A 26,106-nucleotide genomic window follows, 5' to 3' on the forward strand; every position below is an offset into this window, starting at 1 on the left:
GTATAGTGCAAGTAAATCTCTGGAGGTGGCGGAGGCATGAATGAGGCAAAAGGCTCTGGTGGGGCCCATTGAAGTAGGGTGAGCAGGCATGAGCTACTTTCTAGTGACCAGGATTGGCAGAGCCAGGGCAAGAAGTGGCAACACCTCATTCAGGAGTAAGTGCTAGCAGGCGTGAAGAAAATTTGAGCCAGCAGGATGTTGGGGATAGGACAGCAAGGAGCATGAATGAGATGGGAAGGAGCACTGCAGCAAAAGATCACACAAGCTAATATCTGGCAAGCAGACTATCATCTGAAAAGGTTCCTGGTACAAGCTGTCTACGACACCCTACCCAGTCCAGCAAACCTCCATGTCCACAATAAGAGTGAATAACCTTCCTGCACGCAGTGCTCTGGAAGAGGATCCTTGGAACACTACTCAGCTACTCAGTAGCTTCACAAAGGTCATTGTAGAAGGGCACTATTGCTGGTGACATGATCGGGTCCTAAAGGCAATTGCTGACAGCATAGCCCTGGCCATAAAAAAACTCCAAGGGCCTCCGTCAGCTGAAGAAAATTGCCTTCCTGAGAGCTGGAAGGAAATCCTGCTCACAATCTGGATTGAAAGCTGGTCTCCTCAATACTGCCAATGACTGACATATGGAAGTGGACTTGGGCAGGATGCTAAAGTTCCCAGCCTTGATAATATCAGCACAGCTGTAGCCAGACATGCTTATCATTTCAAAATCCAGCAAACAACTGATTATGCTAGAGTTGACAGTGCCATGGGAAGAACACATGGATGAGGCCAACGAGAATATGTGTACCAAGTATCAGGAGCTTGTAGATGTGTGCTATAGGAGAGGCTGGTGAATGTGGTGTGAACCTGTGGAAGTTGGCTGCTGGGAATTTGCAGGTTGATCACTCTGCAGAGCATTTCTGTTTATGGGCATAACTGGGAAGGCAAATGGAAGAGCCATTAGACTTGAAACTGAAGTCACAGAGAAAGCCACTAGAGGGTGAAACCGTGGGTGAATGCTGCTGGGACACAAGCTGGGATCTGATCAATGTTTGTGGGGTCACCTGGGAGAAGGTCTCTGATGTTGAAAGACCCAAAACACATGATGACCCCAGGTTACATCACTGATGATGTATCCCAGTGCCTCCAAGAGATGTACCTTTCATCTATGGGCCATTCGGTATTCTGCCCATATATGCTTACCAAGATTTTTCCCATATGATATCCATATGGGCCAGCCCATATTTTGCCCATTTGGATTTTCCCAGGTTTTCACCATTGACATGTATATGTGCTAGCCTAGATTTTGCCCATTTGGAATTTCCCATATTTACCTTATATGATATGGATATGGGCCAACGCATATATTACTCATATGGGCCAGCCCATATGGATTTGTCCAGCAAATGCAAATGGTTTGCCTTTTGATCCCCGCAATGGCTTTTCCAAATAAATTTAAATTTAGGCAAACCCACATTGGCCCCCTTTTTGAAAAAATGAGGAATGGCCTTCTCTAGGTGGCCCAGGATTTGCTCATATGGACCCCATCTTGGCTTCCTATTTGGGACACTGCACTTGTGTTTGAAGGCTATGTCATTTAGGCACTTGAAGTTACCCATTCACTTACCATGATCCTGAACACTATACATTGGCTTCTGTCTAATGCCTTCCCATCACATAAGGGCATTGTGGCTGCCTCCAGTTCTGTCCTTAATTCCTTCATTTGATTGTGGCAGTCGTACTGTAGCCCCCTTTCTATCAGAGCTTGCAGGCTAACCTTTTACATGGGTCTTTCCACCTTTGTAAGAAAGGGAATGGAGTAGTTATTGAACAGACTTGGTTTGTTCTAAGCTTTTTATCAGTGGCATGCCACAAGAAACTGGATTTGTTCTATTTGCTTGTCAGTGCCTTTAAATGTAAAGCTGCAGTACAACTGAGTAGATCAGACCACATGTTAATGCCACCTACAAGCCTGTGAGTGATAGCAGAGGCCAGAAGTTCTTCATATATTTAGATCATATACAGTATGTAATATAGCTTTTTTTCTTGAGCTTCTGTAAAGTTTTAATTTCACCTTGGGGACAAATAAAGTCTATCTCTCTTTCTGTCTGTCTGTCTTGATCCATACAATCATGAACAGGATAAAGTGTTTTTTCAGAATGCACAGAAATATGGCATACCTCTAAGTTACTTTTAATACAAGCTAGGAAAATAATACAAGGGTACATCTGGGATCTTGTTAAGAGAATCCTTATACTCCAATATTAGAAAACTTGTCTTAGGTGAAAATTGACAATACAGGGAATTCAGAAGGAATACATTTCTTAGCAGCATGTGAGCGGTATAGTCTGATTTCAGTTCTCTCTTGGCCTGGGAACTGATGAGCTATGATTTACTGAATGTCTTGTTCTCATCAAACATGTTTTTAAGGCTGTCATTAAGGGAACAGATGTATGCATATTATAGACGTACAACTGCTTGATGTGTTAGGGGACTCTAAAGCGAGTGCAGGAATTGATGCTGCTATACTTTCATATGGTTTATTCTCCTAGGAACTATTCAACTAATTCATTCGCTTCTTTTGGATCATAAATAAAAATCAGTTTTTGTCTTCCTTAACCACTTTAGCAGTTATGAGATTGCTGATGTCTGTGATGCACAGTCATCGTCTTCAATTAAACCTTAATCTGCCTCCTGGCTCTATGGTTCTAGGCACGGTAGCCAGAAATCATTTTATCCAGCATGTCCAAAGCTGCTTAACCCATCTAAATTTTGCAGTAAGGAGGCAAGTAGCAATTTAACTCTTTTTTTTCACCAGTTCTAATAAATACACAGTGCATGGGAAAAGATCCCATTACCATTCACCACAGTAGTGATCTTTAAGATTGAGAGGAGGGACAGACAAAGGATGGTTTTAATGATTTTAGAGTAGCGTTTCTTAAAGTATGGGTTGGTTTGGATATGGCGAAAATGTTTGTAATGGGTTGCCACAGGATCGTGTAATACAATTAGCAGAGATTGTTCAAGTATAAATTCTTTGATAAGTTATATACCACCCTCTATTTAGTATACTATTTGTTGTGGTAGTATGCAATCTGAGATGTTATACTATCAACAATGCCATTGCTGCATCACAAACAGGTTTCATGTCTATGTCACTTAAATATAATTAATACCAGTAATGGCGCACTGCACGTTATACACTTGACTTGACCGTTCCTAGTTTTCATACTCTTTCTCTGTACATTTAGTATTTGTTTGCTCAGAGGTTGATGTGTTTGCTGCTTCCTGAGCAGCTCTTCTTTTCTCCACCCTGGTGGCCCGCTTCTTCTCTTTTTTCGTCGGCATCTTTTTGCGTTAAAACAGATTGTCAGCTTTTGTGTTGCAATTACTTAGCCCATTTTCTTTAATTTTTCATTTATGCTGGCACTTAAGTCTTCAATCTGCTTCAAGAATGATTTAAGATGTGAAGAGGTAGGGGAAGTGACAGCAAAGGTGTTAAGGATGAGAACAGTGCCCTGCTGGCCGCTGCCGAGAGTTGATTCTACAATAAAATAAAATAAAAATAAAAAGAGGAATAATTTTGTAAGATAATCATCACCCCAAAAGTATATAGTAGACGTCACGTAGTATATGTGTACCAAATTTCAGGTCAAATGGTCTGCGAGCTACAGGTGATTTAAAATCCTTAACAGACAAACGGACATCCACGGTAGCGTATTATTTAAGAAGATTCTTCAAGACACCAGCCTGTGAAACAATCAAACTTAGATGTCTGACACCAAAGACACACAAAAGAAAGGATGTCAGAGGAGGGAATTACCCAGACAACTGCTAAAGTCAAGCAACCATGGCGCTAGATTGAAGTATCAAAATGAGAAGGACGGGTAAGGCACAAGGATGTAATGATTTTTGGAGTTTTGGGAAGGGGTAGGGTGAATCAGTATGATGGGGTTATATATAGTGCCATAGCAGTGTTGTAGGGTAAATGCAGCGTCAGTAGTCATGTACAACTATTTGGTGCCTCATCAAGTTTGCCATTATGTCATACATTAAATACACATCGGTAACAGACTATAAACCTGTATTAAGTTTCATGTGCATTAGCAAGGGCAAATTACTTCTCAATGTAAAAGTGGTTTGATAAATCTCAGTCTACTGACAGTGTTAAGACTGTGTTTGTTGGACCATTGAGAACTGCAAGAACAGCAGAAAATATTAATAGGGTGAGAGCTGCTAAAGTGCAGACTTCAACATTCAACATGACATCAATTGGAAGCATTAAATATTTCATAATGGAATGTTCTCTAAATTCATCCTCAAGATTTATCATATGCCTGTCTTTCAAATCTTGGTGGAGAAAAGCAGTGCATTTTTTAAAAGGGTGAAACTGCATATTTCCAAGTTACACAAAAATTGTTTCTTCAAAGGGAAATGCCACCCCAGCCCCTCCACCATCACCTAACAGCTACCCCTTCCTATGTCATGATTTGTGCAGATGAGAGCCAACACATGTCACACTCCATTTTTCCTATCTTTCTCCAGTGCATCTTTCGGATCACAATTGCCAAGACCCTCATTGCAATTGGCAAAGTTGAATGTCAGAGTACCAAAACAAACAAACGGGTTCAATAAACTATCTATATAGTGTATGACAGGAAATAAATCTGGTGGGGTTTTTTTTTGCAAATTTTTATGTGAAGTAAAACACTGATCTTTTTTTTTTTTTTTACTGTGAATTCAGTTTTGTACGAATCACTACTTACCAGTTGTGGTCCACCAGGGGGTGTACTGCTCCCCAAACCCCGACACAGACAGGCTGAGACACAAGTTCAACCACAGCACACGTTTTATTAAACTGGGGAAGCGTCTTTCTCTTGCTCCCAACTTCACAACATAGTACATAAAGCACCAACTAATATATCACAGTTCTTTCTTCCTTCTTTCTTTCTCTCTCTTCTTAATTCTCCACTCCTCCTCCTGCAGGCTTTGTCCACCTACACTCGACTCTGGCTTCTGGACTGGTAGTAAGGCAGCTCCTTTTATAGTACACCCAGAAGTGCTCCAGGTGTTTCTTGACTTTCTTCCGGCTGCACTTCTGGGTGTTGTGTAAGCGGTTCCTCTAAGGACTTAGCTGCACCTGCAGCACTCCCTGGTGGCACCCACGGAGCCCAACAGAGCTGCTCCAAACTACAACTCCCAGCATGCCCTGTGGGAATCTGTGTTGCTGTAGCAACTCAGGAGGACTGCCCTCTAATGTCTTGGAGGAGATAATGTCCTCAGTACGATCTCTCCCTCGGTCCTTCCACGGTAATGGCCCTGGCCATCAGTCATACTGTAAATGTTAATAACGACAAACGACTCAATCAAAATAATCCAGTCATAACACTAACAAAAAAGTGGCCCAAAAACTGAAGCCAAAGTTAAAACTGACAAGCCATTTGCAAATCGGGTTCTGTTTTTTATTTAAAGGTTTCCAGACATTTTATATTTTTTGTAGAATAAAATGAAGAAATGCAGGACAGAAAACATGGAGTGTCTGTTTGTACTGTTGTTGATTTCGTTTTAACAGAAAAGGAAAATGTCCAATTCTCAACAAATGAGACGTCTGCTCGTGTGAAATCCACTGCTCTTTCCCAATAGGACAACTTATTATGTTGGGGATTCCTATCAGAGCATTACTGTTGGGCAGGCAACGTAAGCAACAATGAGAATAAAATTAGTGGTTAAAAAAATAAAAAGTCACTAAATGATTCAGGATTAATAAAAAGCTAAAGTCTTAGCAGTGGCTTTAAATTACTTTTTCTCTTTTGAAGAGACTAATGTCAATGAAGGAACAAGGTGGTAGTTGACCTGCATTACGGAAGCTGAGATAAACAATGTAAAGAACAAAAAGTTTGACAAATGAGGGAACACCATGTACCCTATTGAATTCTTTAGGTCAGTTAGCTGCTCCCTTGTCCAGATATTTCATCCAGATACTTTATAAAAGTTGTCAAGGTTTAAGATTTAACTACATGGCTCGGTAGTTTGTTTCATGATTCAATATTTCTCTGACACTGTAATTTATTGGCAAAGTGCAACAGTGATCCGCTATCTATCATGTTCAGATGCGGCCAACAATTTAAGCTTGGGAGTTCAGCACAGGTTTTAAATCTCCATTGAGTATTTCTTTGAAAAACATGTAGCTACAAACTTCTCACATTCAACAACTAACAATAGCATTCAAAAGTTTGCATCTGTTGATATGGAATCTTCTGTCTATGAAAGCTATTTTAGCCACATATTTTAAAATGATATTTAAAAACAGATTCTGTGTACACTGTTAGTACAAGTAATTACAGTCTATTATCACTGTTACTATTAATATGTTTCACTGATGCAAAAACATGTCATAAACAGAATTGTGATAACACCCTCTTTAATGAAGTGACTAAAAAATGTAAAAATGCTACAACTTTAAAGTCAGCTAAGTCTGTGAAACTTTTCCTGACTTCAGTGTTAACACAACAAAGTAAATCTGGTGTCATTCGAGCATAACAAAAACACAATCCATTAAAATGGGTTTGTCTGTATTGAGCCATATAAATTATGATTTTGCAGCATTTTGATGAGCACCAATTAACTGCAGGATATCCATCAATTTAAAAGGCAAGGATAATCACTTATTTTTTTCACCTATTTAATCTCCTATAATTTTAAGACCCCATTCTAAATAAACCTGGTGTTTTTGTTCAAATAAAGACACAACCTAGGAAAGAAAGCTGATAGAGATGGTTTATAGGTTGGAGTGCCTGGACCTGGGCTGCTGGTTCTGCACTCGCTTTTAATCTTACTGTGCTGTTTTCTAAACACTTTGCTTTATGTGACTCAATATCAGCCCCGGGAGACAAAAGGCTGGCTGAGTTTGTATCAGAACTTCTGGTGGAGTTTCCTCTAATGTTGTACAGGAAAACAGGGCTTCCTCAATGGAGTAAAATCCTCCCAGCAAACACAAATCACAAAGAATCCCTGCAGTTGCACAAGCAGCACCATAGAAGCCGGGTGGAGAGAGGCATGGAATTTGAACCCAAAAAGGGCAAAAGAGTGAGTACCTAGCATGTACATTTTTCTCTTCAGCGCAATGTCAGACAAATGTGTATGAACTTCTGGTGGAATGAAATGTTTGTCTTTTGACAGAAAGTTTTAGAAAGCCAAGATAATAAACTGTATATGTCCTTTCTGAACAGACAATACACCACTGATGTTGACTCAGTTTCAGGCACCATAATGGAGTGTCAGCGCGCAAAAGTATAAAATTACAAGAAATGCACTTTTGAGATGGACACATAGTCCAAATACTTTTTCACACGCACTCACGTTTATGTGCTTTTCTTCCAATTGCATTATGATTGATATTCCTTGCTACAGTTACATTTAAAATCGGTGAATTATTTGTAAATTGAGGTGACCACGTTCTTTAAGTTGTTAGTATAAAGACTTGAAATAATAAACATATTGAAAAATTGTATTGTAATATTGTATGAGACTATAGGAGCCAATTTTAGGCCTTTTGAAGCATTTTATTTTATTTAGCATGTTTCACAAGGCATGTTCTATAAACATTATTTCAGTTATCCATTCATTTCCAGAACTTGCTTATCAAGTCATGGGTGGTGGGGACCTTAGTGCATCCCAACCACCTTTGCACCTTTGACATTTTAGCTTTTATATTTCATAAAAATGAATGTGGTGACACAATGGCTAGCACATGTGTATTACAGTTCTTGGAAACTAAGGTTAAATCGTTAGAATGCTTGCTACAGGCTTGATCATGGTTTGGGTGGACTTTGTATGTTTTCTCCTTGTCCAGGTGTGTGTGTGTGTTTTTTTTTTGCTCTCAAAATATTATGTGACCACGAACATACATGTTATTGTAAAACAGTGTCTCTAAATGAGCCTAGTGTCAATGAATATGGGTGTGCAGAAGTGAGCCTTGTGTCTAGAGCTAGTGTCTGTCCTTTGGAATATACAGATATGAAAAATTAATGGAAATTTTTTCTTGAAATCTACAGTGCCGTAGGTAGTCCTTTTATATTTGCATCAAGAATCATTCTATCAGTAACACTTTATGCTTTTAAAATTGCTTTAGGAAAATGTGTACTATTTTCTACTTATACTTTTAATTATTTATTACACAATAAGCATACATAACACCGTACACCCAAGTATTATTTAATTTTGTAACTGTTTGTCCCATAGGCATGTTTGTAGGGGCCAAATGAAATAGAGGAGGCTAAGGGAGGATCTCAGGATGATTGCTTATGATGTCCAGACTGATAAGAGAACGTAATAGTGCCCACAAAGAAACTGTTTAAACCGTGCTCCATTTAACTTAGGTCAGGCAGCCCAGAAGCATTTCCCAGTGTCTGATCCTTTAAATGGCCTACAAGTGCAATGATATCCTAGGTAGTAAGAGGGAAAGAGAATGGGAATGCCCAGGTATTATGTAAGGATTTCTGTGGTCGAGCAGCCATCCCAAAAATAACCTGAAACTGAAGTGGTCTTAAAATGAGAGCAAGCAGGTGGGAAAGCAAAAGAAGGAGAGAGGTGAGATGAAGTTTGTCGTTGGAGTAAGCAAGCAAACTGTTGCATGTAGACAGACCCTTGCAAATGATAGAAATTTGGTGGTTTCAGTGTATTTTAGCCGTCCTTTGTTTCTTTTGAATATTTTGATAGCCTGGCATTTTTATTTTTGGGTTACATTGGCAGAAGAATCCCTATTCCTACATATAGCTGTATAACTTCACCCAATAATGTAATGGATATTTTCTTCCTTCTACTGTGATGACTCAGTTCTAAGCACACCAAGCAGTTAATTTCAGTCCAGTTTATTTTTAGATAGCACTCTTCACTGAGTGTAGGCTCAGAGTGCTGTAACAAGCTCACAGGTAAAATGAAATTGCCCTTTTACAAATTATTAATTACATAATACAAACACATAAAGATATAGATTTGTTTAAACACACAGTAAAACAGATGATCCAAACTGATTAGTATGAATAAAACCAAACAATATTTGTTCATTAACATTATCATCATAATTATGGCCAGCTGACAATAGACAAAAAGATAAAAGCTCCAGTCAGCAGGATCCCTGGAGGAAAAAGAATCTCTGAGTGGTCCATGGCCAGTTTTGACACAAAAGGTAAAAGGACAATGTCGGACACAATCGGCATCCTGGATTCCTTGGCCTACTGGCCGACATACTGTACATAATCTATGCTGGACTGTTCAATATGTCGACAGATTCTATCCATCCTTTGATTGCAAGGATCCCAGGATGTCAAGTGTCTTTCCCATGGGCAGGGAAACAGCTTGGAAGTAGAACAGTGGTACCCAAGCAGAGCACCAACAAGAGAAGAGAATTAGTAAGAGTTCACAATTATTAAATTAGTTCTATTTTTATACAAATGACTGACATGTAGATGCAATATGCACTGCTAAACAGCAGCTCTAGTCAGGGTATGCCAGACTAAATTAGTGAGTCTTCAGCCTAAATTTAAAAGCTACGTTTGAAAAGTATGGGTATTAATGTATATTTTTGTGGGGATGTTCTGCTTGTTTTTGTTAATTATGAAGTATCTGTAGTTTTTTTAATGTTATTTCTGTTGCTTTAGCAGTTATGTACTACTTCAATAAATATCCTTATATTCCACTTATTTTGTGGGTGAAGCCAAAATAGTCGAGGCCTCTGTGACCTCACCAGCTGCTGAGTCTTCCTTTGGCGTTTATAATGGTTTATTTGCTTTTGTTGTTTGGAGTTGATTTGTCATTTTTTACTGAATTTCTCTGACCTTTTTCCTCTGGAGAAAGGTTTTCATTTTAGGACCAATGTATTGGAACTTGTTTGCTTCAGGTTTACCTTTGGGCGATACCTTTTTGTCTCTTTTGCTCTTTTAAGTTTGTTCTTATTTTGCATTTTACTTTTTTTGCATTTTTTTATTTTATCAGGAAACACTTTTACCCATTATAAGCCATACATTTCTGATGGTTCTTCCTCCATTTGGAGGCTTTTCTTACATTTTTGGAACTATTAAGACCTTTTACCCTATAGGCCTGTGAGGCCAAGAAGCTGGTCTACAGAGTGGGGATTAAGCCTACGAAACCTGGAGGCTTCCTGGGCAGTAGAGCCTGTCTTGTGGGGCCTCAGCTCCAGTTCACAACAGAAAAGGTGTGTCTTATATAGGCAGTTAGATCATTTCACATCTTTGGGGGCATGTAACTAAAAGCTTGACCCCCTAATATTATTTTGGTAATCCTTGGATTGTTAAATAGAAAATCTTAATGTGCACTCCATTTGCCAAGGCCATTTCAGGCTCAATTTTTAAATCAGCCCTAACTTTACCTGAAAGCCAGTGTAATGACTTAAGTACAGGAGTCATGTGGTTGTACTTTCTAGTTCTTGTAATGACTTTTGCAACAATTTTGATTTCATTGAAAGCTGCATATAGAATGGTTTAAACAGCATGATAATAACACATTGCAGTAAATCAATCCTACTAGAAATAAATTAATTAATTTCTCTATATTCTCCACATTTAAAAATCTTCATTTTCCATTTTTTTAAAGCTAGAATAGATGGGTATTAAACAGTATTGCAAAGTACGTCAAATGTGTATTGTTAAGTGTGTCAACAATAATGTCTAAGTTGTTTGCTGCATCATTAAACCTAATGATTAGAACAGACTGAGTTAAAAAGTGGCAGAATATTGTTGTGGTCTGCATCACTCCCTCAATAAGTAACATCTCTCTTTTTTTCTGTAATCAAAGTCAAGTAGTCATCATCCAACCAGTGTTTTAATTCACTGTGTCAATCAGAACAAAATTTGTCAAAGCCTAACTTTACTACTAGCATTATAAAAGAGGGGTTTTGAAATATATGCTCTGCGGTGGGCTGGTGCCCTGCCCGGGGGTTTGTTCCTGCTGTGCGCCCTGTGCTGGCTGGGATTGGCTCCAGCAGACCCCCGTGATCCTGTGTTAAGATATAGCGAGTTGGATAATGACTGACTAACTGACCGAAATATATGCTGATTTATATTTACATTTTTTTCTTACCTTTTTCACAATATTTGAATGTGATACAGTCAAAAAATTAATCTAATGTCCATTACCTAAAGGCAATAAAAAGGAAAAATACCTGAGAAGTAAATGGAATCAATCCTGCTTTAATTAAGGTAGATGTCTTCAGAATCCAATTAATTTTCAGTTTAATAAAGTAAATGCATACTAATATTTGCAGAGGCCAGAATTAATGACAGGCTGGACTTAAAAGAGACCTCAGAGGATTGCAATTGAGTGAAAGACAGCAGTTGTCTTACTAGTTTCACAGCTAAGGCAGATCAGAGAGTTGCCACCAGTTAATAAAAAAGAAATTAAGGATCAACTTGCTTGTGTGTGTGCTATTTATTAACTTTTAGGACATACCATATATCCTGCCTTGTGCCCTGTGTTGGCTGGGATTGGCTCCAGCAGACCCCCGTGACCCTGTGTTCAGATTCAGCGGGTTGGAAAATGGATGGGTGGACATACCATATAATACTTTAAATTACTCCATAGAAAGTAATATGCACTATTTACTCAAGCACACAGAACCATATGATTTAAAATTATTTAGAGTGCAAGAAATGAAAGTTTAATACTATATATTGAAACATAATGTAAATATGAAGTTCCCCTTTGTAATAATGTATAGTTACAAAATTAAAAGCATCACAGCAGCAGGTTTAAACTGAACATTGATGAAGCGCTGCTTCTGAGATGCAATGTGATGCTGCACAGACAACTTTTTTGGCACCCTGCTCATGTTATTATAGGTGAAAACTAAGAATATAATTACAAGTTGTTCAATGGTAATTGGAAGCTACTCTCGGAAGAGTATATTGAGATCCTCTTGGTAGAGAAATGTACTGTAGTTTAATTAATAAAAGTGTTTTTTTCCGCACTTATAACTGTTAATTAGAATACTTTTTAAAAACTGCTCATAAAAGAAAGTTACTGAGGGTTTAGAGGCAAGATCAGAGGTAGTGTGAAATGTTGTATGCATTCTGTTATGAGTGCCTCTGTATTAAAGATTTGACATCATCACAGTAGGTGATATCAGCACTGAATAATAAGATAATTTTTCTAATTTATTACCAAGAATAAAGTCTTTGATTGAAATTCTGTGCAAGCTAGTTTAGCATGAATCTTACTGTTTTGAAACTTTCTCAAACATTTTCCTAAATCTATTGTATATGTAATCTGGAAAATTTAGGAATAACGTAGGAAATGTCATTTACATGGGAAATGAATACAGTATAGATGAGTAGCTAGTTCTTTTGTAGGGTGGCAAGGTAACAATTGTTAGTGATGCTGATTCAAGGATCTAGCATCATGGATTTGAATCGTGTGTCTAGTCGTTATTTGTGCGGAGTCTGCACATTCTCCCAGACATAGCATAATGTTCTGTTTAACATGTGTACAAAGCTGATAATTTAAATGGTGACTCCAGGCTAGCGTGAATGGGATTGTGCATGTGTTTTGTATATGGCTCTTGTTTCTTCCCTTTGACATGCTGCAGTAGGGGAAGCAAGATGAGATACAGAGCTGGTTTTCTTTTAAAATGGCTGAATCTCACAGATAATGTATATACTTTTATATTCCTTTCTAAAGTGACATGGATACATTGTTTTACAAAATCTGTGCAATCTCAAGATGCAAAATAATGTTCATGGATGTATTTGGTAAGTGTAAGCTTTTTTTTTGTATGTACCCTTCATACCATTGTAAACTGCAAGAACAGACAAGGCAGTTTTAAAATCTATCAAAAATGTTTCAATTCAGAGCACAATTGCACAACGCAAATTAATAAACAGTATACTATGATTGTGAAGAAATAATTTTTACGTGAAAAATACAGAACATATCCTTTATAGTACACACATTTATATACATTTTTATGCTGCATTTTAAAGGCATAGTCTTTGAAGTTGAGCAACTAAGCATTTCCCCACATATTTTACTGAATATATATTTGACACGTGACAAATAAAATTTGATTTAATGTAGTTCAACTGGTGTATTACAATATACAATGTGCAAATTAAAAAAAAGCTGAAAGTTATTTCCATGCTTAAGACAAGGAGGTAAGGGATCAAACATTTCAGCTACATAGCCTTCATCAGGAGTGTGACTGACAAGAGAAAGGCTGGTTATGTGTATACAAAGGGAAGGAGGGAACAAAGCTGGGGAAATGAAAGGGGCTGACATTAGAGAAATAGAAAGGAGAGTTTAAAAAGTCAATCAATCATTAAGACTTGGAGCAATATATGATGAGCTTTGCTTCTTCAGTATTTCTTTGAAAGGTGTCTTTTATAGCCTGTGAAAGAACACAAATGGAGAGATCAGAGTGGCAATGACCAAGGGATGTGAAACATTCTACAATAAGCTTAGTAACATCTGTGATATTTGCGGCTTGAACCCTGAAACTGTCTGCTAGCTGTCTCCCTCTTTTACTCATGTAGATAGCTGGAGACTTCTACAAGAAATGCAGCAAAATAATTTTTAAATTAGCAGAGTGTATATATACTATCAGTAATAAGTTATTCTGCTGTTGTTGTAAATTGGCACAAACATCTATCTTTCTAAATTTTGAAATGTGAAGAATACATTTTCAGTGTGGTTGGAGTTTTCTGGGCCACAGGGTCATAAGTGAAAACTGTTTTTCTGAAAATAGCAGTCAGTCAGTGAGTCAGTCATGAACATGATTATTTGAATACATACACATACACACATGCAAGATGTAACAAGAATGTCCTGTCTCCATCCATCCACCCATTATCCAACCCGCTGAATCCGAACACAGGGTCACGGGGGTCTGCCGGAGCCAATCCCAGCCAACACAGGGCACAAGGCAGGAACCAATCCCGGGCAGGGTGCCAACCCACCGCAGGACACACACAAGCACACCCACACACCAAGCACACACTAGGGCCAGTTTAGAATCGCCAATCCACCTAACCTGCATGTATTTGGACAGTGGGAGGAAACCGGAGCGCCCGGAGGAAACCCACGCAGACACGGGGAGAACATGCAAACTCCACACAGGGAGGACCTGGGAAGCGAACCCGGGTCTCCTAACTGTGAGGCAGCAGCGCTACCACTGCGCCACCTTGTCCTGTCTCTCTCTGTAATTTATAGTATACATTTAATAGTAGTTATCACATGTAGATATACAGGGGAATCCCCTATTAAGGAACTTATTTAAATAATTATAAAATCAAGGAGCACAAAAGACAAGACGGGGAAGAAGGACCAACATGTAGGTTTTAACTGAAGGACTAGACATTCAGCAAACAATCCCGATCTCACAAAACAAAGACATTACCTCAAATAACAGCAGGGTTCCAAATCCATGAAATCCACAAGAATAAAAAAAATCACAATATTTAGCATGGTCACAATACCTATGATTTAGTATAAACTGAAGCTTCTCTGGCGGCACGGTGGCGCAGTGGGTAGCGCTGCTGCCTTGCAGTTGGGAGACCTGGGGACCTGGGTTCACTTCCCGGGTCCTCCCTGCGTGGAGTTTGCATGTTCTCCCCGTGTCTGCGTGGGTTTCCTCCGGGCACTCCGGTTTCCTCCCACAGTCCAAAGACATGCTGGTTAGGTGGATTGGCAATTCTAAATTGGCCCTAGTGTGTGCTTGGTGTTTGTGTGTGTCCTGCGGTGGGTTGGCACCCTGCTCGGGTTTGGTTCCTGCCTTGTGCCCTGTGTTGGCTGGGATTGGCTCCAGCAGACCCCCGTGACAGCGGGTTGGAAACTGGATGGATGGATGGATGAAGCTTCTCCTTTTTATACTGCTGGGACCACCCAGCATTTGTATCATCAGGTGGCCTCACCTCCCTTGCTTTTACTTTAAAGAAGTAGGGTAGATTATTAAAATTTAAACAACCATTATTAACATATTAATTCTAAATTAAATAATTACAGAAACATAAAGATAAACATGAGTTTACTTAAACAGAAACCAAGCATAGACTTAACAAAGGTGGAAACTTAAAAAACAACAAAAATTTACATTAAAGAAAAGTTACTTGAGGCAGGGACAAACCCCTGGTTAAACCATAACAGGTAAAGCCCAATAAAGAAGGGCACCGCCAGGGGACAGTATACCCCATAACTGTACGGAATCTCCAAGACGGGTTGCCCAGTTTCCTAAAGAGTGAGATGCAGCCTTGGGTAGTGATGTTCCCCCAGGCTGATATATGCCAATAGACCCAACCATTCTCCATACCCACACAGGGCAACACACCATCTCAAACTGGGTGAGAAAGGACAACATTGTTCTTTTAAGAAAACAAAATGGTGTAGTGATGTGGCCACTTTAAGGAAAAGGAACTGTTGCGGTGAATGGATCCATGGGACCACTAGAGATACCTTCAGCCAGGTGCCCATGATGGAAATGTGGAGACTTCTCCTGACCCAAGAAGAGATTACATCTCACGATTATATCATACAATTTAATGTTTTAGTCTTATGTTTTCATATTTTATTAATTTATCAAGTGACACCATTTTATTGCTTGGTTGCTGTAACCACACATGTAGAGTAACTAGGGATGTGTATAATGTACATATGTGGCATCATGGGATGATGATGTGCTTTTGGCCGCCATGTTATTTAAGAGCTGTACCACAGGAAATACTTGTCTTGTGTGTTCTAACTTCTCTAGGAGTCTCTTGTACAGATTTTAGTGACTTGATTTTAACTGTTATATTTATTGCAAAGCCTCTTTCTGTTAATTTGATTGATGTGGTCTGTGATTCTGCCTCTCATGCAGGCTTTAAAAATCAACATTTAATTTTTATTTTACTGTCACATTATTACTGGGCTTGCCCAAAAATCATCCCAATATGCGGTTTAAAGCTGCATCATGATTAGACATTTAAAATGCTTAAACTTGAGGGGCATATTGGAGTAAGAGCTCAACCAGTGAGAGGAAAACAGCACAGAATAGACTGAAAGAGAGTAGTTGGAGTACTTTTGGGACGAGCCGTCCCTTCTGGTGGACAGTTTACAAAGGATGCATGTTTTACTCTCTTGTACTGTTGAATTACCACTTTATATTTTCCCTTTGTTCATTCCTCTTTTGTTTTGAAATATTAAATATACTTTATGCATCACTTTTGTATATTTTGGGTGTCTTGGTGTTAATCTGAATAGGACAGAAGCTATGAGAGAGCTTTCATATATATGAATTTTGTCAAAAACAAACTTAAGATACCTAATGCATACAGTTTTTGAACAAAGAACTTTGCTGGTCTTCCACAGTTCTTATTTCCATCCTGAGTGTAAGTGCCATTTCTGGATGCATGCTAATTATGCATTTCCCCTTGGAGTGTGAGCTGTGGTGAAGTACTATGGAGCAAGTCTGCTTGTTCACTGTTTGTGGTCAACCTTTTCTGCATTCTGCTTTTTTACAAGAGGCTGACTAACATTTGCGGCAAATTTGTAAATGCAGCTCAACCTGGGAATGGAACAGGGTCACCGACGCACCCATCATTGTAGCTGAGCACCTTTTCATTTATATACTTATATGCTGGCATTTATTTATTTAATTTAAACTCAGATATCTCATTATTTTTTTATAAAAGCACTGTTTTTATTTTGTGTGTTTTAGTCCTGAATAAAAACAAACAAGTAAGGTCTAAATGATTTATCTGAAGTGGACATGTACCCTAACAGACCTACACTGGCTTCAGTATTGCTACATTGCTCTAATCACATCTTTTCTTATATTCATTTCTTTTCTTTTCATTTCTTTTTATTTTCTGTAGGGTTTTGTTTCTCCAATCAAACGCCTGGTTTTTCCTAAAGCGGCACGTAAGCAGGCTGAGAAAAATAGTCTGTACCGAAGACCCCTTCACTCTGTACCTCTTTACCCACCAGACTATTTCATTGACCCAGAGAGGCTACTCCATGACTATGTCGAGAAAGAAGTTAAAGTAAGCTGCTCCTTTCAAATTAAAATAACAATTTAATGATGTGATCTGAGCAAACAGAAAACATTGTGACATATGATTAACTTACTGTTATGTTTCATGTTTTTCCATCAAGAAAAATTATACGGTAACATTTAGGCTTTTTAAGTGTATGGGTTGCTTCTAAGAATAGTTAAAGTGTATTTGTTAGTGTTAGAATAAATTTAAGGGGAAATGCTTGATAAACATGATAATGAATTTAAACAACGGACAGTCAACCACAAAAATCTATTTGGGTTTCAGAAACAAAGTGTGAAAACCCTTTTAAGTACAGTGAAGTGGCATAGGTAAGGTGCTTAATCAATGTCAAATTATCACAAGAATAATATGATATAAGAAACCAGTATTAATGCAAAACCATGTCCATATTCTTTAACAATGTTGAAGAGGACCCCACTAGGGGTTCTGCGTTAACTATGTTATTCATCCACCTTAGAACAAAAGAGAATAAAAAATTTGACAAAAGAGAGAAAATCATTCAGTCCATCAACATTATTTGTTTATCTAATAGCTAAGCTGTCAAAATATCTATGTATCTAGATACTTCTTAGAGGTTGTCACGGTTTCTGCTTCAACTACATGTCTTGGTAGATTCCCACAGCCTTCTGAGTAAAGAAGTTCTACCTGGTCTCAATCCAAAACTCACTTCCCCATATTTTCCACTGGTGTCCTTAAGTAAATGATTCAGCGTTGTATTGAAAACATTCTGCTGGATCTACCTTGTCAATGATTTTGAAAAAGACCAGAATTAGATTCCCATGCTGTCTGCTCTGTTCAAGGTTAAATAGGTTTAATTCTGTTAATATTTTATAGTAAGGATTCCTGGGATGTACTTGATTGGTCTCCTCCGCTCAGATTCAAGAGCTGTTATATCTTTCTTGCTGCATGGTTACCAGAACTTTCAATTAAATATATGATTAAACCAGAGAGTTCACAACGAATACACACAGATATAAATGGAGTCAAGTTAGATGGAGAACTGCTGGTTCCTTTACCATTTGCATCTGATTGCTAATAAGGAGTCATTTAAAGCAGCAAATGCAGAAATTTTAAGACTAAAATAAGAATTCAAGGCTGGGAAATCTTTACAAGAATGACAAGTAAAACGAAGTATAATAATGTTGCTTGAACAATAAGTGCTTCAACAGAAATAATTTACTTCACATTGAGAAATTGGGTTGGGGCAAATATCTGCAACCACTATGGCCCTCCAGGACCAACGTTGCTCACCCCTAAGCTATAGTATTAGCAGGCTTACACTTACACTTCCAGAGCTACTGTTGTGTGCAATTTTTCATTTTTGTGGAGTGTAGGTTTTAACTTGAAGGTGGATATTAAACAATAACCCTCAAGCATGTGTTTTGTCATGCAATATTAAGATTTAGCCAAATCTTTGAGAGTATCCAGCATGTGGACCTGCAGTGTATATCTCTGCTGTTTGCAGATGTTGTTGACTTTTCAGTATTTTTGGACTATGACTTCAGGGGCTACTGGGGTGATTTATAGTTGAGTGTGATGTAGTCAGTGAAATCAGCACTTCCAAATATGCTCTCATTGTTCCTTCCAAATAGAGAATGGCTTGATGTTTTTAGGTGAGGAGGAAACAGGTGACTCAAGTAGAGGTTTAACAAGTTCAGTAACTTAAGTCCTATTTTTGTTTATACACATTTTTTGTGACAATTCAAATTAATTTTGTAAGCAATCCAAATATAGCATGAGTGTGTACATATACAGTACATACATGGAATACAGCAAGATGTTGAGAACTTTTACTTTTGTCAATATCCATCTCCAAGACTCCCTCAGAAAGGAATATCTGCCATTTCTGTGAGAAAATACATAGGCTGGCAACAAATATATTGGCTGGCGACATTTGCACCAAATTCTTACGTCTACCGTCTCTCTTTCTTACCATTGGCACAATGAGTCAGTACTGCAATCAATCTTAATTTCCAGTGCAGATATATGACAAAAGTTGCAAAATAGGAAAGTAAAATTAGTTTGGGAGTTTAAATTTCCAAACAATTTGGATTCATACATTTAAACACAAGTCACATTCAAATCTTATTGTATATCTGCTTCAAATTTAGTACCACAAAAGGAAGAGATCTAAAGTCTGTCTGATATATTCTGATTTCATGTGGGTTTTTTGCTGGTTCACACTTCTCTAAAATGATTGGATTTGGTTAAAAGAATTGAGCTGCAGTGTGAAAACAGCCTAGGCCTACTGGTTTATTGATGTATCAGACATTAGTGGTTAAGTGAATTTGTCAGGCTAATCTCTCAATTTACAGGCCATTTGACACATCCATCCTCGGTTAAACTCATGAGCTGTGGGACATGAATGAAACAAGATGAATTTCAATGCAAAGAGACACATTAAGGCTCTGTTACACTTATTGTGATAGGCTGAGGAGCTTAGGAGCTTAACAATCCAGGAGGATCTACTACTACTACCAGATTTTCTATTTTAGTATAAACCTATTAAGCATAATACATAGATCATTACAGTAGATTTTATATATATTGTAAGTAATTGATGCAAAAAGGATCTACAAGCAAAAGTTTTCTTTTTTTTTGGTAGTTTTTGGGCCACTTAACATGGGTATCATGCTCTTTAAATCCTTCCAGTCGAGATGAACTTCTGCAACTCCTAGACACTGCCAGGGTATGTTTATTTAACTTTTCTTTTTTTTTTATTTAGTAAGTTGTTTTTATTAGTGAATGAGTCTTGTTTATTTTATATTTTAAATACAGTGTATGATTTTGTATTTGCATTTTGATGATGTTCATAGAACAGATCCGCAGCAGGTATTGAGAGTAAATGAAATACTGAATATGTGGTGTGTATCACAGTTATCCATCCTTCCATAAATCCATTTTATGAACTTTTTACCTTTTTATATACATATATATATATTAATAGAGTTATGGGGAACCCACAGCTTTTCCCAGGAGCATCAGGCACTGTTCCTGGAAAAGGTTGTCTGTGCTAAGAACAAACAAGGGCAGGGTAAATAAAACATAACAATATAAAGTAAATATAAACATAATTAAATATATAAATACAATTATTTATATTAAGTATATTTATCCATCCATCCATCCATTTTCCAACCCGCTGAATCCGAACACAGGGTCACGGGGGTCTGCTGGAGCCAATCCCAGCCAACACAATATTTATTAAATATTTATTTTAATTTCTATTAAATATATGCATATAATTATGAAAAAAATCCAAACAATGTAAGAGACAAACAAAAATTGAGAAATAATGAGCTAAATATCATTCTAAAATGTAAGTAATTATAAAAATTCATAAGTGCACAGCAGTAATCATGTTAAAACTAGTGGAATACTCAATGATTGAAAAATGCATTAGAAATTCTGTTAAAAACATTTCAAAAGAAATATAACAAAACATCCAAATAAGTTATATATGACAACGCAATCTGCAATCTGTGACAATGCAAATATGGATAAAAAAGAAGTACTGAACCATATAGCCACACTTCAATTTTGTCAGTTGTTGCACACATTGTTGTGATGTGTCTAGAATCTACAAGTTGACAGAAAAAAATCCACAACAACCTTAGGTGAACATGTAAAAACAATGCAGATGGTGTTCGGGCGTCAATTTCAAGTATTTGGAGCAGTGAGGCCACGGAGCTAAAGACTGCATCAATACACCACCCTTTGTTATTTTCACAGTTAATCAAAGTTTAATAAATGCAGAAAGTAACATTACCTTCCTCATCCTATGTACAGCACATCAATTGTAATCCATCCTTATTTCTTATGGTTCTTTTAACAGTCTAAACACCCCTAAATTGTTCAATCTATTTCAATTAAATTCACTCAAATCAACTGATTGTCATTATACCTTACAGTACAGTTTGTTCAGATGCAAATCACTAAACAGAACAATGGCAGTTAAAAATATATACAGTAGATAAAATTGTAACTGTTCATATTAAAAAATTAGTATCAAACATAAACGTAACATATATCAGACAGAACATTTAATACTAAGACAGAAAAACAACATGGCTAGTGCACACATACTGGCAGTGAATGGGTGTAGACGATTGTATAGGAGATGTCAGCAGTGTGCACAGTCTAGCATGTTTTCCTTTTTAATTTGTTTTGTTTAGAGGCACACAGTTTTATGAACATTTGTTCATCAGATACACAAGTTGGCCATTTGCTCCCCAAATTTGCTTCCTGTGCATTTTTTTGGGTGAGACACATTCTTTTCATATCATCTGATGCCACCTCCAATTATGTCTTCTTTGGCCTCATCCCCCCACCTCTGTTATGGTGCTCCACTTCATCTAACCATCCTTTGCTTTTCACTCCACATGGGCAGACCATGTTTGTCTGTTTCTCTTCATCGCAACACCCGTTGATCCACACCAAGTTATTCTCTCAACTCAGCATCATCTTCTTCTCACTTTGTAACACTCTCACATCCACCTGTTCATTCTCATCATTTCTTATGCAAAGAGGTTTGCTCAAAGCCTCACCATGAGTCAGTATCAGAGAATGAACATTTAGCTTTGTGTTTTCCAACTAGCACATTCCAATTGGGCCACTGCCCATCTGTCGGGCTAAAAATATACCAAAGCAGATGACAATATATAATTTAGATTAACACTCTTACTTCACAGTTCCAAGTTGGGTTCTGATTCTTTCTGAGTTGAATTTGCATGTTGTGCTACTGTCAGCTTGAGTTTTCTCTATATTGTCTGATTTTCTACCTGAACTGAAAGACATACATTTTGGGTAAATAGTTGACACTAAATTAATTCTGTATGAGTGAGAGTAGCATGTGATGGAATGAAATTGCATTCAGTTCTACCATCATAATGAGCTCTGGCTCCCCAAAAGCCTGTAATGGAATATGTTGGTTCAGAATATTAATGTATAGAAATAGTCTGTGCTGCATACTGTATGTGTTTTAGGCATAAGCAATACACTTACACATCAGCAGAGCATATTCTTGTACAATTCTTCTCAACATGTATGACATGTTAAAGAGGCAGTCTTTTTTAATGTTTGTCATTTTTGTGACTTGATCTGATCTATTCATTTGTGCCTTTGATAAAAAGTAGCACAAGTCAAATATGAAGCTGGAGTGAAGGAGGTGGGCAGCTACAGAACCCATGACTCTTGTATGTAATATAGAGATTAAGAAAACTCAGGCGGGTCTGGCAGCCTGCTTAAGATAAGGTGCTGCGTGTAACATCACTGCTGATAGTTAAAGCTTAATACAATGGAAGACCTGTTTGACCTTTTGCAGATTTTCTTCCCACTTCTTGCTTTATTTTGGGTTTTCAATCTATTATGCCCTTGAATATTAGGATTTTTTTTTCTCGAGAATCCCGCCTTGTTCTATCTTTAATAGCTTAAAATACTTGTTCCACAATTATTATGCCATTTAACTCTGCTGCTAAAAAGGAATTCATTTAATCGCTATTTTACATCACTTCATTCTGTTAATTTAATGAGTACACTAAAAGGTGCACTTGTTTTTAAATAAGTCTTCACAAAGAAAGGAAAAAAAGCAAATTATACTATGTGACAGCTGCAGATGAATTTTCCAATTTCTCTCTTTATAGAAACTGAAAGAACTGCCACTTCATACAACATCTGAGCAAGACAGCATCTTGAGCCTGTCAGCGCGCTGCTTGCTTCTCACCTGGAGAGACAATGAAGAGCTCATTCTGAGGATCCCGACGCATGAAATTGCTGCAGCCTCCTATCTACGTGACGATGCATTGCATCTGCTTGTTCTAAAAACAGGTTACTGCTTCCTTTACTTCAAACAACTGATGCTGCCACTTTCAGCAATGGAGACACTCACTGATTCTGCACACATCCCCTTAATAGCTAGACTGCTTGGGAATGAAGACTTAACAAAATAAATATTTTGTTGTCACCTTTTCAACAGGCAGTCATTGAATGCTTTGTGGTGAAAGATAAAAATAAATGAGATCAAGTCATTCTGTGTGGGGACTACGCCAGAAGAGGCTTGGTGGCCTACAGCCAGAGTTTCTTTAATGATTTCTCTACTTAAATCTCATTGAGCAGTATTAGGAAAAGGGTATTGAGACAATCAAAATAAATAACGTAGATGAAACCTATGTTACCCTGGCTCTAGGATCATGCTTAGTATTGACACACAAATGATCTAGCCATCTGAGCTAAAGATCTCCTATAGTTCAAAGGCTTGTGTTTTGTCCTATAGAGTCCTAAGTGACCTCGTTTTAAAGAAAAAACACATTTAATTATCTATCATAGATAATATGCCCAAATTATAAAGAAACAGAATACAGAGTATTGATTACAAACTAATACAACTTAAGTAGCAGTGCATCTTACCTCTACAGTATACGTGGCACTAAGCTTATCTTGGTCTTTGCTAAAACATTGGTTTTGAATGGTGTATTATGACAGGCCGTATTCCTGTCTCAATATGGCTGCCAAGATAGAGCTGTCTTCTTTATGGAGAAAGGATAAGAGAGACATGGTTCTTCTCTTCATGTTAAGATGGCAAGACAAAGTTAGAGAATTGGAGTAACCAACTTATGCCAATTTCTGTCACAAAGTATGAACTAATATGGCATCATGGTACAGAATGGCCTCCAATGCAAGACTAATCATAAAGAGCCATGCTTGAGACCAGTGGGCACACAAACTGCATTTCCACCCTCATGTCTAGTCTTTCTTCCTTGGGGAAGGGCTTTATAGGCTAATGTAATGTCTGCACAGATTTCCTTTACCCAACTGGTTTGATGCATGCTCCCAGCCCCCCTGCCATAAATTACACTACTTAAAGCTTTATTTCTGAAGGAGGAAGCTAAGCGTACTCATTCTTCCAAATTCATGCTGTTCCCCTTACAGGCCATGTCAAAAGTGGTGACTTATTACCTGCTCACCCCAAAGACAAATGTTACACCCTAAGTCAGTATTTACCGGAATCTCCTAAAGACACTGGTGGGAGTTTGGGTAAATTTTAAAGCACAGCTGTTCTTATCACTAAAGTAAAACATGCCTCCTGAATACATGCTTACTGTTTACAGATCTTTTTCTTTTAACTATCTAATATAAATGCAAATCCATTCTTAAAAGAAATAATACATACAATTGTAAAAATTCTAGATATCAAAAATACACAACAGCAAAAGAACATTAAACAAGTGCACTTTATGCACTCTTTACATGACTTCATTTCTCCTTTGTATATTCAAATTTATGAGTATTTAATCTCCAAAACAGCTTGTACAATTTGCATCTGTGAGGAAAGACTACTTTCACAGCTCCCTAATAAGCATGCATGTTATTTTCCAACCCAGACTTCATTGTATTTACCTGAATGCCAGAAATCATACTGTAGCGGTATCATCACTCACAAATAGCAGTAGATATAACATGCAAATACTTTGACTGGATATACTTCAAGTTTTGTCATGCTCATGGACATCACATGCAGGTAAGGAGACAAGAAACATGTTTAACTGAGTTCTACACCTACTTTTGACCTCATTCTAACCAATACTGGTTTCTTTCTCATAGATGAACTCTGATTTTCAATCCTGTACCTAACTTAACTAAACTAATCTCTTCTTTTTCAGTACAACCACCACTGAAACAATCTAATTGAAATACTTCTAATACTAAACCTGATATACCTATTGGAGTTAAAGTAATGAATGGCAATAGATCTGCAAGTACATCTCTTTCCTGCAAGCCCAATATACATCCTAGAACTACAAAAAAAAATCAGATAAGACTTTAACAATCTAAATAAGCCATTTTAAGGAAAAACCAACCCTTCAATCCTTCCTAATGTGAATTCCTTAGATGCTAAATTTGACAATTTCCCATTTGCCCAATTTCACCATTTTGTTAATTTATTACAGAAATTTCAGCTTTTTCCAGAAGTCACAAAACTGATAATTTCAATATGATTATATAACTGATTACTCTTACACCAACCATCTACTATAAAAAAAGTTACAACAATTATATAAACAACCTCAACATGTCTTCCCTAAAGCCAACATTTTCTTTCCATTAGTTAGTTATTCACAATTATTACAATCAGACCATCAGACTCAAATTCAAGTTTTTAATGAAATAATATCTGTTTAATGTTACTAACTGAAAAAGGTTTTCACAAAGAGTCTTTCCATCCAGTAGAATTGATTCCTAAGAGAACGGCATTGCTGGCTGAACGTTGACTTACTTTAACATACCAGTAAAAAGTTACTTTCTTCTCTATTTTCTTGATTTTAATAAGTTTTATTAGTTTGCATAATTTTAATAATTTTATACATCCTTCCCTTTTCTTCACTTAAACTTAAAATTAGATGGAGCCCTAATCGTAAAAAATACATTTTACGATTAGATGTCTTCCATTATCCCTTTTCCTTATCTAAAAATACATTTTTAACCCCAGAATTACAATAAATTTTACCCCTATGAACAATTAAAAACATTTTTAATATGAATCTGAAACTGTTTATAGTGACCATAGTTTTATACTAGGTCATATTTAAAAAAAAATTAATTTATTGTAATTGAACCTTACCTTTTTGATTTATCAAACTTATTTTCAAAAGATTCAGAAAACAATTAATACATTTTATCTACTTATGGATAAACAGATATAAATGAATGGAAATGTGTGTACTTTTACAATACCTCTCCAATATTGTCAGAATTAATTTTGCAGCTTAATAATTCTATCTATGGGGTGCTTTTATCCTTATTTTCAGGGCATATTTTAGCAAATTTACACTTTTAACCTCTCTCTTTTAATTGAATTTATGTAAATTGCTTATAGTGGTGGCACCCTCCAAAACTGACCTGAGCTTGTTGGTCAGGCAGACATGTTCAGAATTAATTCTCAAATATATTTATTTTGTTTATTGATTGTCTAACATCAGACCTCATTAAACCTTGATAAAAGACAGCAAAGTGACTTGTGATCATCTGTTTATGGCAAAGTGATTACAAAAGCATGTGATATAACCAGTGC

General features: G+C 37.2%; 2 protein-coding genes across 3 annotated transcripts in view; one reads left to right on the plus strand and one right to left on the minus strand.

Annotated features, from left to right (window-relative positions):
- The window catches only part of LOC114658415 (cadherin-4-like), a 2,147,065-nt gene that overhangs the window by 230,290 nt on the left and 1,890,669 nt on the right, over positions 1-26,106 (minus strand). The window lies entirely within an intron of this gene.
- The window catches only part of ccm2l (CCM2 like scaffold protein), a 71,691-nt gene continuing 52,563 nt past the window's right edge, over positions 6,979-26,106 (plus strand). Inside the window, exons 1-4 of one of the 2 annotated variants that reach the window (XM_028811665.2) lie at positions 7,039-7,083; positions 16,857-17,024; positions 19,645-19,728; positions 22,682-22,865. In XM_028811665.2, the coding sequence (XP_028667498.1) occupies positions 7,054-7,083; positions 16,857-17,024; positions 19,645-19,728; positions 22,682-22,865 (466 nt within the window). In that variant the 5' untranslated portion in view covers positions 7,039-7,053. Of the gene's footprint in view, positions 7,084-16,856; positions 17,025-19,644; positions 19,729-22,681; positions 22,866-26,106 lie in introns of both variants that reach the window. The other variant, XM_028811666.2, reaches the window with a different exon arrangement.

This window comes from Erpetoichthys calabaricus, chromosome 10 (assembly GCF_900747795.2).
Source record: "Erpetoichthys calabaricus chromosome 10, fErpCal1.3, whole genome shotgun sequence".
Classification (NCBI taxonomy): Eukaryota; Metazoa; Chordata; class Cladistia; order Polypteriformes; family Polypteridae; genus Erpetoichthys; species Erpetoichthys calabaricus.